Source organism: Mercenaria mercenaria, chromosome 12, assembly GCF_021730395.1.
Source record: "Mercenaria mercenaria strain notata chromosome 12, MADL_Memer_1, whole genome shotgun sequence".
Classification (NCBI taxonomy): domain Eukaryota; kingdom Metazoa; phylum Mollusca; class Bivalvia; order Venerida; family Veneridae; genus Mercenaria; species Mercenaria mercenaria.
In genome coordinates, this window is record NC_069372.1 from 34,105,063 (window position 1) to 34,120,258 (window position 15,196).

Here is a 15,196-nt window from a genome sequence, read left to right on the forward strand (position 1 = left end):
GAACCACCGGCACTTCATCGCGATGCGCCGCGACCATCATCGCGGGACACCGCAATCGATTTTATTGCATTTGGTCGCGGCGGACGCTGTTAAATGTATTGCGGAGATGCATGAAAAAACGCGCATCATGTGGCTCAGGAAATTGTCCGCGCTAGGGTCCAATCGCGGGGAAGCGCGGACTTTGAAAAATCCGCGAGCCAGGGACTGTAGTTCGTCAAGACGTTCTTTTAATAACCATGTTGGGATAGGATCTAGTTCACAAGATTTGTTTGCTGACTTTTTAATCATTGATTTCACTTCGTCGTCTGAGGTTTGAGCAAACTCAGCATAACTGACACCTGTGTATTCAGTTTTTATCTCATCTAAATCAGATACAGATTGTGTTTGCGATGTTATATTGTTTCTGATTGTTTCGATCTTCCAATAAAGAAGTCACTGAAATCTTGTGCGAGATGCTGTGGAAATGAATGTATCATTTGTATCGCCAAGAAGATTTTGGTAATCTTAGATGGACTCCTAAGGTCACTCCCACTAGAGTCAATTTTGCTTGTATAATATTCAACACGAATTTGTTTTAGCATCTTATTCACGTCAGCACACTGTGTTCGGTAAATTTGGTGATCGATTGTGTGTTTACTTTCACGCATTCGCGCTCTAATTTTCGTTTCTGATGTTTCGCTTCGTAGAGTTGCTCGGTATACCAAGGACATGAAGGTCTTAACACAATAGTCTTGATAGTCAGAGGGGCGTGTTTGTCTACTATATAAATTAACTGATCCGAATATTCCTCCACAAATTCATCAATATCAGATGGAATGCATTGAGAGTTAAAGAAATCTATTCTTCGTTTATCTTCTCGGAATGAATCAATGTCGATAGAACGTAATTTCCTGTACGACTGTTTTTCGTACTGGGGTGGTTTGGAAGCTTAAGCGTCGTATATTACAGCAAAATCATCACGTGACACCTTTCCATTGGAATCAGAGAGTCCAGGATCTATGACCTCGATATTCGAAACAGTGTTATCATTATCTCTGGTTATCACTACATCCAACGTATGCCCAGCAACATGTGTTGGTTCTAGTACATGTTGACGCATGTCACATGCATCTAGACTGCTTTTAAACTTTTTTGTGTCACTATTTTCCAGTAAATCAAGATGGAAGTTAAGTTATTTACATGTTAAAACTGTATCATTTAAATATCTAACTAACTTGAAACAAGGCAGGCATGAATTTAAATCATTTGTTTTTTCCTGACTTGTAATGTAGGTTTCGTAAACTTCATATGATCAATTAGTATGTAAACACAAAATGACATTTCCCTAATGATATCATTATTTCAAAATACATACATACCACCATGAAGTACACAAAGCAATATCTTCATGTGATTGCGACAAAGGCACCTTTGAAATTCCTAAATACTGTCATATTATACAGATATGTATTTCAAAATGCATACAATACACAAAGCAATATCTTCATGTGACCTTTGAAATGCATACATACAGCCATGAAGTACACAAAGCAATATCTTCATGTGACCTTTGAAATTCCTAAATGCTGTCATATTATACAGATATGTATTTCAAAATGCATACGTACAGCTATGAAATACACAAAGCAATATCTCCATATGATTGCGACAAAGGTACCTTTGACATTTCTAAATGCTGTCATATTATACATATATGTACTTCAAAATGCATTCGTACAGCCATGAAGTACACAAAGCAGTATCTTCATGTGATTGTGACAAAGGCACCTTTGAATTTCCAAATGCTGTAATATTATACAGATATGTATTTCAAATGCATACACACAGCCATGAAGTACACATAGCAATATCCGCTAGTAATCGCTACCGCCCTAACAACATAACATTTAATAGCAACTACCACCTATTTTCATAAGTGAAAAAATATTGGCAAAGGTTAACATTTTCTTTTAAACAGTTACTTATGACAATTCAGAAAATATGTAGGTTGCCTATATAGCAAAATAAAAAAAAATAGATACCACAAATAACAAAAAATCCGCATATCAAAAAAAAATACCATTTTTCATTTTCACTGAAATTCTGACCCCATGTGTTTTGTTGTTTTTTTTTAACAAATAAACGCACAGCAAGCATGAAAACTGTTCTATATCTTGGTCACTTATTTATACACAAATTCTAACTGTACCTGTCAGTTGTGGAAGATAATTTTGTCTGTTCGGATGATCTAAAATGTCTGGGGTCTCACGAAACGGACCTGAAAGATAAAAAAAGTATTTCATCCTGTTTTCAGTGTTGATGAATACAGTTTTAACAAGCTTGTTTTAAGGCATTTCTGAAGACAGAAATTGATTAACCTTGACAGAAAGCTGGCAAATGTGCAACACATATATAAGACCACTAATCCCTATGAAAAATTGGAAGAAAATTATGATATTGATATTTTACACTTTTAAGCATTCTGTACTGTTACAGTTTAAATTTACTTACAGTCTGATTGTACTTGACACCTTCCAAACGTTCTCTCAACATATAGCATTCATGGGTTCATACGAAATAGGTCTGAACTCAGAAATCATTCATTTGCGTTAAAACTAACTGAGTTACTAAACTAAGTGCAATTAATATTATATTATTTGTAACAACATTTTGCTTTGCTATAATGAATAAATGGATTGGCCAAAAATAGACACTTTTTTAAGTTACTAGAAATACAAATCTTCTGCACTGAACTCTGTCAATGAGAAAGTTCTATAATGCTCCTTGACAGAATAAGTACCCTGAAATAAGTAATGTGTTAAAGTATGCAAAGAGAAGCGAATAAATTTCGAATTTAAAACCAACATATATAACTGGACTTAGCTGTAAAAAAATAATACATGATCAAACCTGTTTTAAAGACCACATTTTCACAGATGACATTACTTGTAGCTTTGTGAACTAATAATAATAACGATTTTGTAATTTTCAACTGCTGAAATGACATAACGTGGCTTACATTAATTAACCTTTAGGCTGCTGGAGGCTTGCGACCAATGCAGACCAAGATCAGCCTGCACTGGCATGCAGACTGAGCATGGTCTGCAGTGTTTGCTATTCAGTCAGTTAATTTTCAGTGAATACTGGTTCGAATAATAAATGGTACTGCCTAAATTGAATAATGGGCCAGTCCATTTTAGAAATTTAGCAGGCTAAAGGTTAAATGAATCAAACTGCAACTGCATCATTGTTCCAAATCTTTGTAATTAAACTAGCAACACAACTTAGATGATGACGATATTCTTGGTGCTGAATGTAAAATTAAATCCTGCAATACATACTTAAATTAAATCATCGGCTGACATTCAAATATGGAAAGATCTGTTCATGCCAAGAAACGTAGTAAGTCCATTATCACATGACTTTATCACATGACATAGTATTGCACATTTTGTGAAATGATCATATATCAATCACTGCTTGAAACACTTGGAATCAGTGTATTCAGATCACCTGTTCTATAGTCTCCTTGTAAATTGTTTGCATGAATAGCATTATAATCAGCTTCATACTTCACATTATACCAATCCAGGCACTACTGAAATCACTTTGTCAGTGATTTTCTTTCATTGTCTCCATATAAGAATTTATGTTCAATTTTTTTTCCAACAAGAAATGGAAGGAATCCCTAATGTTTCATTTTCATGTGTAGGAGCAGTCAAATTATCCTGAATTAATTGTAAAACATTCTCCTTATGTTGACCTGTTGTTAATTTCATATACTTTCCCTGGTCATTTTTTATGGTAAAGTTATAAAAATTATTATCACTGTGCTTTTGCTTCAAAGCATTTTTACGGAATCTTAACTGTGCTTGTAATGCGTTCCTTTTCTGAGTTTCTGTTTCCAACCTACCTAGTCCTTCTTGAACTTGGTGAACACTTTGCAATAAACCAAAATCGCACATATTCTGTGTCATGTTCTCTAGCACCTTAACCCTCTTCTGTTCTTTTTCCTCCAATTCTCGTTTCCTATTCTCTTTAAAGTCAATATGTCAACAAACTATTGAAAAATTAAAACATTCTCAAGCATTTTTCAACTTCTTACGTCAATAAAATCTTCCAATGTCAGTAATATTTCTTACGTCAGTAAAGTTACTTTAATTTAATATATCTTTCAAATCACACTGTAGTTGTTATATTGCACTTTATCCTCCTTTCTCTCTTTTTGAAATTCTCATTAATGTGATGTGAGTGTTTTGTTCAATTTGAGATGCTTCCCGCGAGAGTTTATGTATCTAACGTGGTTAAAATGAGTATGTAATGCAACATTGCCTTAGATTTATTTGATATTTGATTTGCATGTTTATTGGATAATAAGGTGTTTATGTATAGCTGTATGTACAGTGTATATATATTCAAATACATACAGTTAAAATAAAACCAGCACATTTTATACACCCTGTCGAATATGACTTTTGAAATCAAATATTTTGTGATTTGTAGTGAATTTTCTTATAAACATTATTTGTGGTATTAATAATAAAGAGATAAGTACAAAATAATATACTGTTCTAGTTAATTCAACTTCACTAACCTAGTTTCTGTGGAAGTTTATACACCATTGGATCAAGTTAATTAATGGTGATTTTATGTGTATGCATTACCTAAATTATAACGTCTACAACTATTTACATGATGTGTAGTATGTGAACGTACGAAGATTTTTTTCACAATGTACGTTAATGTGCGATTTGTAGCGTCTAAACGTCGACCTCCATTTGGCGCTCCGACGTCAGTTCCTTATTTCATAAATTGCATATCATATATTCATATATGTCAACTTAGACGCTTATTAAAGCGAAACATAATTTATGCGTATTTTTAAACACACTTTATTGCGTTACTTTTATTGGTATGCATATACTAATTCTTATAAGCATTTGTTAAGGATTGTTGTATGCTGTGTATCGTATTGTTAATATGTCGTTGTTTCTATGTATTAAGTTTGTAACTCACTCAGCAACTCCTTAAAGGTACAAGGCTCCGTCATCTTAATGTAGGCATGGCTATGCCTGTTCCTCTTTCGGGAATCAACACCAAACTTATTACACAGTAAGTACCTCTGTAACAAACATCCATAAACAGTGTCTTATATCTTTAGTTTTATACTTTGATTATTTTATTCTTTTTAAGTCAAGTATTTATTGTTTAATGTTTGATATGCATAATTATAGTCTAACTTTTAACAAATGTCAATAACAATAAGGCAAAAACAGGCCTTTGAACCAAGGTGACTTGCATTTTAAAGTATCCTTGCTCTATTATCTCAATGTATGTTTCTTACAGGCTGATCTTTAGCAACATCAGAACAATGGTCTTTCTTGAGAGGTGGCTGATTGCACAACATTGACTGTTTGTGATGGTTACAGAAGTTGAGTTGTTTCCAGGCTTCAAATTTCAGAACATAGATTTTTTGTTAGAAAATCTTCGCATAGGATATGAACGAGGATGAAAAGTTAGAGCGATGCGTGTACGGGTAAAATAACTGGTATCTATACTAGGCTTACGCTTAAAATTATAAAACAAATATTATGAAATTAAAATATTAATTCATTTTTCTCATTTCTTATCATATTTTTGCATTGAAAATTTGAAGACAAAAAATCACAAAGCAAATTTGTTCAAATGTCTATTTCAACATAACTGTGAAATGCAACTTTCTTTTAATTTCTATAATTTAACATTGCCGACGCCTCTTTAAAAATGTCCTCATGTATTTCCGAAAATAATTCTCCCTTTTTTTCATATGTCTGTTGAACTTTCCTATCTTTTATCATCAAAACACAACAGGAGTGTTAAAGATCAAAATTCAACCTAAACAACACAAAAATCCTTACTTGTGCCACTTAAAATTTGGCCCCGAATTGTTCACCATACTCTTCATTAATTTGTTTCGGTCTGCTCTTATTCACGTAAAACATGATGCAGGGCCAGACAAGTTGAAAATGCAATTTTATCATAAAACGTATGCAAATCAAGAAAAAAATTATCTCAAAATGTCATTACCACGTATAATATTGTATAAATAACAACACTTACTCTGATCCGTGGTACAATCACTTTATATTGTGAATAGATTATTTCAAATTATGCCGAAAGTACCTTACACATAATGCCGGAAATTACTTCGATTTGGAAGTCCATGTTTTCTTTCATGTCAAGATAAATTAAAATTACAATTTGCAGACATGAAGACACACTATTGAATAGAATTCCTTGTTAAAGAAGGAATAATAAGCAATGATATTTATTAAATATATGCATGTATGATTAGAGTTACCGTTCGTTCAGCCCACTGATTCTGTTTGCAGTGAATCACCAAGAAGCCGTGGCAAACTTCAAAGCCATGTAAGTAATCTAGGAATGATTTCAAGTAACAAAATAATGTATGACACCCATCAGATTATGTTACAATCCCACTCTGAAATGTTTGTGTTATCGCAAGCGCGATTCGTGGATTTGCCGATCCTATTCTGTCGTTCAATTCGCATGAACACCGAAAAAAATCATTTCATTTCTTAAAATTACGGGTCTAACATATATATGCATATGCTTTTTCATACAGTTCATATCTAACATCACCGTAAAAAAAATACAATTTATAAGCTTTTTCATACATCCTCAATGTCTCTAGAGTCAAAAAAGTTTATACAAAGGCGTTCATTAACAGGGGTTTTTGGTTCGGCAAAATGTCCAATTTCTATTGCAAGAGAGAGGATACAGGCCCTAAATTTGGCAAGTATACAGCGTTGTTCCCTTCACATATTTAGTAATACAATATGGTTTAGCTTTAAATACATCTTTATAGGTTCTATATATTCGTAATGTTGTTGCCATTACTGTCATTTCTGCAAAAACTATGTAAAATAATGTTCCAGTTAACAATGTCAATATCTAGTAATTTCTGTTTCATGTTGCCTTACACAATTTATCTGACAGTATATATTCACATATACCAATCCTTTCGAACAATCTTGGTGCATCATTTTTTCCAAGATTTGCCTTTATTAACAGACACCATATATATACATTTAATGTGATTTTTTTGTTTTTGTTTTTTTTCCTTTCATTTACACCACAATCCGATCACATCGGCCTGCTACTTGGATGCAGCTGTTCAAGTCTCCATGAAGCATTTTCACCTACACCCAGAAATGAACGTTCCGCCTTATTAAAAAAGTCAACATCTTGAAGTTTTCTGTAACCCCATATACCAGCACTGTAGAAGAAGAGAATGGGCTCAACAACAGTTTTACACCATTTTTACACATGAACTGACATACCTCCAACACTTTTATTCTCCATATACAAATGTACATTGCTCCAACAGCCCTACTTGCAGATTTTCTTAGCTTTTAACAGACTTCTTCGTGGCTGAGTATTCAAACCGAGCCTGCAACATTTTCGTTTTGGGCGACCTGTGGGTTTCCGCTTTTTTATTACTTTAAGGTAGTTCTCCACGTTTGGATCGAATTTTTTCCTGCAATGTAGAATTTGATTGAACTCTGATTTTTCAAAACTTCAGAATATACATAGAGAATTCAGCAAATAAAAATGATAGGGTCGTCTGTTTGATTTTTTGCTAGACTGATTTGAAAAATTTGGACCTCATGCAATATTTCACAATGGAATTCTATGGGAAAATCATAACTTTTCATAACATTTTCGCGAATGGAATTTTTTCTACAATGTAGATTTTGATGAAACTTTTCACAGTTGTAAATAAACACATGGCCTATAATTTGGTGAAATAAAATGTATAGGTCCGTGTGCTTATTTTTGAGATATCTGACCAGAATTAAAGTGAACCGGACATTTCACGCTAATTTTAAGACATAATTTTGATTTTTTAACGAGCCATATGTTTTAATATCATATTTTGACTTTAGAAATATAGAAACAGTGCCATTGTAATAAATTTACTCACAGGTTTCGAATAATTCATAAAATGATTTTCATTTCCGTACGCCGAATCCAGGCTTTATTCTACGTTTTTCGGATAAATGACGTAACGCTATCACTTCCGGTTTATCAAACGTGCAGAACTACCTTAAACCTAAAGACTAAGTACTTGTATTAAGAGCTATAAACTATACTCAACTCGCAACAGGAAAATAGAGGACTAGATCATACCATTCGATAACAAGGGTGCCAGAATGTCACAATATACGCCCGTCACAGCAAATTTCTTTACACTAGCACCTGTATTTGCAAATGGAATTTTAATTTTCTAGTTGTTTACAATGTTTGTTTTTTTAGAAATTATTGTAATTCTTTTATTTTTCTAAATCCACAAAAAAAATCCTTACCAGGTAGAGATACCTTAAAATACACCCAAAATTTGAAAGTAACATCAATGTTGTACCACAGAAAAGTGGTCTTGGTTTTTCCCTATGGTCAATTATAAAAAAGTTACAATATAAGTTATTTATAGTAACAACTAAGGGAAGTTAATCTTTAAAGAGAAAAAAAAAAAAAAAAATCAAAAAAAAAAAATTACAAGTCCACACAAAAATCCTTACCAGGTAGAGATAGCTCAAAATACACCTCAGAATTGGATGTAACATGCATGTTGTACTACTGAAAAGTGGTCTCGATTTTTCCCTACGACTTGTAATGAAAAAGTTACAATATAAGCTATTTATAGTAACAGCAAAGGGAAATAATTCAAAAGAAGGGACCAGTGCATGACACTCCGTCTCATGATGGTGTACAATTGTGCCAAGTTACTTCAAAATCCCTCCATGCATGAAGTAGAAATGCTCCGGACAAAGTCATTCTTGTATCTGACCTTTGCCTCTAAGTGTGACCTTGACCTTAGACCTAGGGACCTGGTTCTTGCGCATGACACTCCGTCTTATGCTTGTGAACATTTGTGCCAAGTTGTATAAAAATCCCTCAATGCATGAAGAAGAAATGCTCCGGACAAAGTTTTCATTCTTGTATCCTTGACCTCTAAGTGTGACCTTGACCTTACCCCTAGGGACCTGGTTCTTGCGCAAGACACTCCGTCTCATAATGGTGAACAATTGTGCCAAGCTACATCAAAGTCCTTTCATGCATGACGAAGATATGCTCCGGACAAAGTTTTCATTCTTGTATCCTTTGACCTCTAAGTGTGACCTTGACCTTAGACCTAGGGACCTGGTTCTTGCGCATGACACTCCCTCTTATTATGGTGAACAACTGTGCCAAGCTACATCAAAATCCTTCCATGCATGAAGAAGATATGCTCCGGACAATGTCATTCTTGAATTTTTCATTCTTGTATCCTTTGGCCTCTAAGTGTGACCTTGATCTTAGACCTAGGGACCTGGTTTTTGCGCATGACACTCCGTCTCATGATGATGAACAATTGTGCCAACTTTCAACAAAATCCCTCCATGCATGAAGAAGATATGCTCCGGACAAAGTCATTCTTGAATTTGACCTTTGACCTCTAAGTGTGACCTTGACCTTAGACCTAGGGACCTGGTTCTTGCGCATGACACTCCGTCTCATGATGGTGAACAACTGTGCCAAGTTTCATCAAAATCCCTTCATGCATGTAGAAGATATGCTCCGGACAAGGTCTGTGGACGCCGCCCGCCCGCCCGCCCATCCGCCCGCCAGGGGCGTTCCCATAATACGTCCCGTTTTTCAAACGGGCGTATAAAAATGAAATTCATATTCATGAAAAAAATCTTCAATATCCTCTATCTATTTTCATTCGGCTGTTTGAAAACTTTCATCTATAACGAAACGTGACGTGCTTGCTTACGAACCAAATAGTTTTCTTTCTTTCTCACAAAACAGAGATAACTCTCCTAAAGCCTATCAAATGAAGTTGGTAAACAGTGCTTTACCAGATATTTCTAGAAATGATACAACTACTTGGACATAAATATATAATACATAGTCATTTTATTGTTACACGTGCACAAGCAAATACAATGGTAAAGATATTACACAAAGCTATTGATATATTGAAGATATATCGTTAGCATATTCTGTTACTAATAGAAAACATTAGAATCCAAGTAATCACTATTTGGTTATTAAGCATTTTTCCTTGCAATACGGCAATATATCTAGACGTTTTGTAAAACAACTTGTCCAAAATGGTTTTATACGAATACTCGCCAAGATATACTCACCATTGAACTTGGAAATGCTATATACTAGTACTTTATTTTATGTTTATATTCCTCAGTAAACAAAGGATATCAATACACCGCCAAGGGTTTATTTAAACGTCATGCGAATATTTTTATCGATTCATGGCTCAACCGTTTAGTTAACATGGCGATATGAACTAAAGTTGCTTTGTCACATCGTCCAGTATGGAATATATTGCATCCATTAAGGTAATATAATAAAAGGTCACTTTAAAAAAATGCGAATCGCTGACTGGAAGAGAAAACTACGTAGAAATAAATAATGTTCAGTTAATCGCTCTCTGATGTGGGTTAGATAGAGCTGTATCCTGGATGACCTTGCTTTGAAATACCCACAAGTCCTCCAGCAATGAACGCCAGCACCCCAGATACGATGGTTAAGATGAAACTCGCACTGAAAGATGATTTATGCTCCTTTTCCTCCACTCAAACACGATTACTGCTGTGATGAGCATAATACCTTAAATGATACAAAAGTTATTGTACATATGTCACATTTACGTATGTTACAAGTTTTAATATATCTTCGTTTCAGAAAAGTAATGAAGTATTTCCATCGATATTCCATTACCCTTTGTGTTTATTTCATCATAAATTTCAGTCAATTTCATGACCATTTGTATGCCCTCAGTAAGTGGTGGTCATGGAAGAGCATGTTCAAAAAAAATAATGTAATTTGAAGTGATGTGCCACGATCTAGGTTCAGTTAGTAGGTAAAGTCATCACTTAAAGGCCTTTAGATACATTAATTACTTAGCCACGTGCCCTAAAAGATTGACTATGCTCTACCAAATATGGCAACAAATGTATAAATTAATCAAGTGTTTTGTATTGTTCAAGGGGAAGGAAAACTTATATCATAAAATGATTTATATGAAGCCATCGTGTAGCTATTAATAACACTGAAAGAATTTTTAAATCTTGACCATTATTGCAATATATAACAGATTGAAATTTAAGAAAATGTCAAATCATGGAGGCAGCAATTTTAGCGTCTTTATGACGTCATTCACATATTGTTTGAAATATATTAATTTCTAGAATTTCTTGAGTTTAAGATGTAAAGCATTATAATTCTTTTGTTCTAGTTGGAAATTATTTTACAAAATTAAGGAAATGCAGTTCAAACAAATATCTGAGCATAATCTAATCTGCCATTTTATTTTATGTTGTTATGGAAACAAAATGGCTGTCATTTTGATCACATATTGAAATGTCCCTAAACTCTTATTTCTTTCTTCTTTCACTGCCTTCAATGATTTTAGAAGACTTTATAGAACAGAATGGAATATTAACATTAATATTTAATAATCATCGCTGTTTTTCCATTTACGTATGTTGCCTCTGACCATGCTAAGAATTGGTGCGTGTAGGCAGTGCGTCCACCGAGTGAATATTATTCAGCACAATTTACAACACAAATACACAAGCATGGTTGCTCATTTTATGCTGTCTATGTTATATAAATAATGCTATATATATAACTAAATATTCGATAAGCAAACCTCCGAGTAAAGCCGTGAAAACAGTGCCTTGCACATAACTTTGTGCGTTGGTTTTGTAATATAGACAGCCGAGGAGAGTACTCAGTGCCAAAACCCCATTTCCCAATAGCATCAAGGACTGGACCGCTTTCCACCAGTCTTTGTCTGTGTTAATACAAGCATCAACATTAAATTAGTATATATGTAACAGATAATGATACACTTTAATGTAAAACCTTTTAACTGTTAGCATGAATCAATAAATTAGCATACTATTCAATACATTTTAATATGATCTCTACTATAAGTGTTTTTTCATAATTCACTCCCCAACATAAATAAATATATTCCTATGAAATAAAATACTACAAAACAGGAAATATTCGCGTCCCTTTTATTCTTTAATTTGACACACAAGACATTATTGAGAAATCACGATTTGAATCAGTTTATACTATCGGGTCGAGAAGTGGAAAACGGTGTCTTTTGGCATCCAACTGTAGTTTGCCACTTCACCAATGGGGTTACCCCTATGCAACTAGCCAAATGTCTAAGAACTGGTAACTGGGTCTTTTTGATTATAACTGCTTGGTGGGTCAAAATTTTATGTATACATTTTATAGGGACCCTTTAATTAACCAAATATGCAAGTGGGTCTCTTTGATATTAACTGATTGGTGGGTCAAAATTTTATATACAAATTTTACAGGGACCTTTCAATTAACCAAATATATATAGATTTGACCCACCAATCAGTTATAATCAAAGAGACCAACTTACCGGTTATACTTATATATATATAATCTTCGATAACTTGTTTAATCTACAGTCGAGAGTGATTACTTTTGCTATGTTTTTTTTTTTTCGGTTTAACGTCACAGCGACACATTTTTATGTGATATTGCAACATTCTAGCTTTTGATGGTGGGGGAAGACCCCAGCAGCCTTTCTTGGCATTATATCATCACAGGTAGGCACCTGGGTAGAACCACCGACCTTCTGCAAGCCTGTTGGATGGCTTTCTCACATGTATGAAGAATTCTACGCCCAAAACGAGGCTTCGATCCACATCGGTGAGGAGTAAGTGATTTGAAATCAGCGGACACTCGGACAGCAGGCTTCTGGGCACTGATTGAGGAAGGTGCATTATGAATGCATATTTGTGCTGTGAATTCTAATACATGCCAGTATCAATCTATATCATACTAATAACTATCTACAATCCCAGCTACAATCAAGTTAACCATACTTTCTGTTTTAAACATTCGAGAAAATGTCGTAATTGATCAGTATACTATACGATTTCGTATATTTGGAATATATTTACTGTTATTTACTGTACAAATGTACTGAAGTACAATTAACAAATACGGTACTGTACAGTCTCCATTTCTCCATATAGAATCACTTTGAAAATGAAGCTAACTGGACAGAGTACTTTTCTCATGCATAGTGAAACAGCGATATTACTCAGTGATACGCCTATGTCATATGATGTGTCAATTATTTTGTCATGCATTCTGATCAAAGATGTTAAATTTGTCGGCTTTTTAGTAAATGCTTACAAAATTAATAGACCTAGAAAACATCAAAACACATTGTCGAAAATTGCAAGCGAGACGAAAAAGCGCCACCGTTATCATCCGCTCATGTAACTTCTTTAATTCCGAACAAGGGCTAAATTTGCAAGATTTTGCTAAATTACGGTTGCATTGCGCCAACTTGAAGGCACATTTATTTGATATTCATACAATTATAGCGTTTCAGTTGTATAGTATATGATGTACATCCGAAAAAAATACAACTGACGGAGGTGATAAATGTATCAGAGGTCAATATATTTCTCTGGTTCAAAATATATCATATTACAGACATGAACATGTCCAGCACTGTTTTTTTATACATGGTAAAAATGAATGAGTTAAAAACTGACTGTGAAGTATCACAGCTTTATTCACAGTCTTTCAGCCATGTGCAATGTGTTTAACGTCATTATGCATGAATTTCACAGACTGTTAATAGTAACAGCTTAATGTATACTTTTATGCAAAGTTCTTTTTCAATAATGTAGTAAATACTGTGCAATATTATGCGATTTTTTCTGCAGTGCCAGGTCATTCTTGTCAGTCAAAATTCACTTATTTATAGTCTATGTGATAAATGTCTATTACATACCTAGATATAAAATATAACAAATATATAACATACAACACAAAGTATTACCAATTTGTGTATCATCACATGCGGACCCACTCGCAACTCAGTGATACGCCTAAATCATATGATGTGTCAATTATTCTGTCATGCGTTCTGATCAAAGATATCAAATTTGTCGGCTTTTTAGTAAACGCTTACAAAATTAATAGACCTAGCAAACATCAAAATACATTGACGAAAATTGCAAGCGAGACGAAACTGTTTTCATCTGCTTATGTAACTTCTTTACAAATACATAACATACAACATAAAGTATTACCAATTTGTGTATCAGCACATGCGGACCTACTCGCAACGATTGTTTTATATTTTATGCATGTTCTCCATAATCCGATATTAAGTGTACCCTCTTGACCAAGGAAACTGCCATGTAGATATTCCCAGTACGGAATAGCTGTACTTATAATACCGATAATGGTAGCCGATAGACACGCCAGTATACCAACAATTAACACTTTACTCATCGCTGCTTAAAATGAATATATATAATACTGATATTCAGCACGTAAAAAGTTTATACAACGAAATCTATTAAGTGTTTGCGCTAAACAAAATTCTATAGAGCTGAAATGAAATTAATAATTTTGGAATAATGACTAACAGTAGATTACAAACAGCTTCACTGAATATGATAAGCCTGCATACATTCAGGTTGTCCTTCACTATTTACATACCAAAACTGTGTCACTTACATGAAACAAGGCTGGCTTTAATTAAAATCTTGAATAGTCAGTTTTGTGAAAAACAAGATCACCTTTCCTAAATGCTATCGTATTATACATAGTTTTATTTCAAAAATGCATACATATAGCCATGAATTGCAAATAATGTGTTACCTGTTTTGTATTTTCTTCGTCCTCTATGTTCATAATACAAATGGTACGTTATGAGATAAACATTGCTGAACAAAGAATAAGCGTAAAAATACACTAACCTTCTGCGTTATGTAATGGGCATCAAAAATTGTCGCAGTCGTTTAGAGATTTCTTCAAAGAAAAGAAAGACAATGTATTACGAAAGAAATGTACACTTTATTTTCAACATAATATAAAAGCGGTTAAGTTTTATCTCTACTTCAAACAAATATCAACTGAACAAAAACACTACTTTAAAAATTTATAGTCGAACACTGATAAATGTTATTTATGAGCTTTGCGTAAAACACTTAATTTTATGCTAACTGATGAAATATTGTGTTTTATCAGTGAGATATAATCCATATCATTCCGTGCATATCACTCACTCTAAATAATAGCTCTGTGACATTGTGTATAAATTTTTAATTAGATCAGATACTAC

The 15,196-nt window shown here is 33.8% G+C and overlaps 1 protein-coding gene across 3 annotated transcripts; it reads right to left on the minus strand.

Moving 5' to 3' along the window:
• Positions 1-7,117: 7,117 nt before the first annotated feature.
• On the minus strand, positions 7,118-14,990 carry LOC128547307 (uncharacterized). Of its 3 annotated transcripts, XR_008366447.1 has the most exons (5): positions 14,832-14,990; positions 14,157-14,363; positions 11,702-11,845; positions 10,176-10,656; positions 7,118-7,519 (listed from the first exon to the last, which is right to left on the minus strand). XR_008366447.1 is itself a non-coding variant. In XM_053519590.1 (4 exons), the coding sequence occupies exons 2-4, from the start codon at positions 14,359-14,361 to the stop codon at positions 10,574-10,576; spliced, it is 432 nt and encodes a 143-aa protein (XP_053375565.1). In that variant the 5' UTR covers positions 14,362-14,363; positions 14,832-14,987; the 3' UTR covers positions 9,926-10,573. The 3 variants fall into 3 exon arrangements, 2 of the variants coding, with proteins under 2 accessions (XP_053375565.1, XP_053375566.1); XM_053519590.1 differs by lacking the exon at positions 7,118-7,519 and having other exon boundaries at positions 9,926-10,656; positions 14,832-14,987; XM_053519591.1 differs by lacking the exon at positions 7,118-7,519 and having other exon boundaries at positions 9,926-10,656; positions 14,157-14,366; positions 14,832-14,986.
• Between the last annotated feature and the right edge of the window lie 206 nt (positions 14,991-15,196).

What these genes read in the sequence shown, in the direction of transcription:
- LOC128547307 (XM_053519590.1), bottom strand. Translation starts at nt 14,361, where the DNA reads ATGAGTAAAGTGTTAATTGTTGGTATACTGGCGTGTCTATCGGCTACC. An exon ending in ATGTGCTGATACACAAATTG is followed by an intron (nt 11,846 to 14,156) that starts GTAATACTTTAT and finishes GTATTAACACAG; the next exon opens with ACAAAGACTGGTGGAAAGCG. An exon ending in TTTCACGGCTTTACTCGGAG is followed by an intron (nt 10,657 to 11,701) that starts GTTTGCTTATCG and finishes GTATCATTTAAG; the next exon opens with GTATTATGCTCATCACAGCA.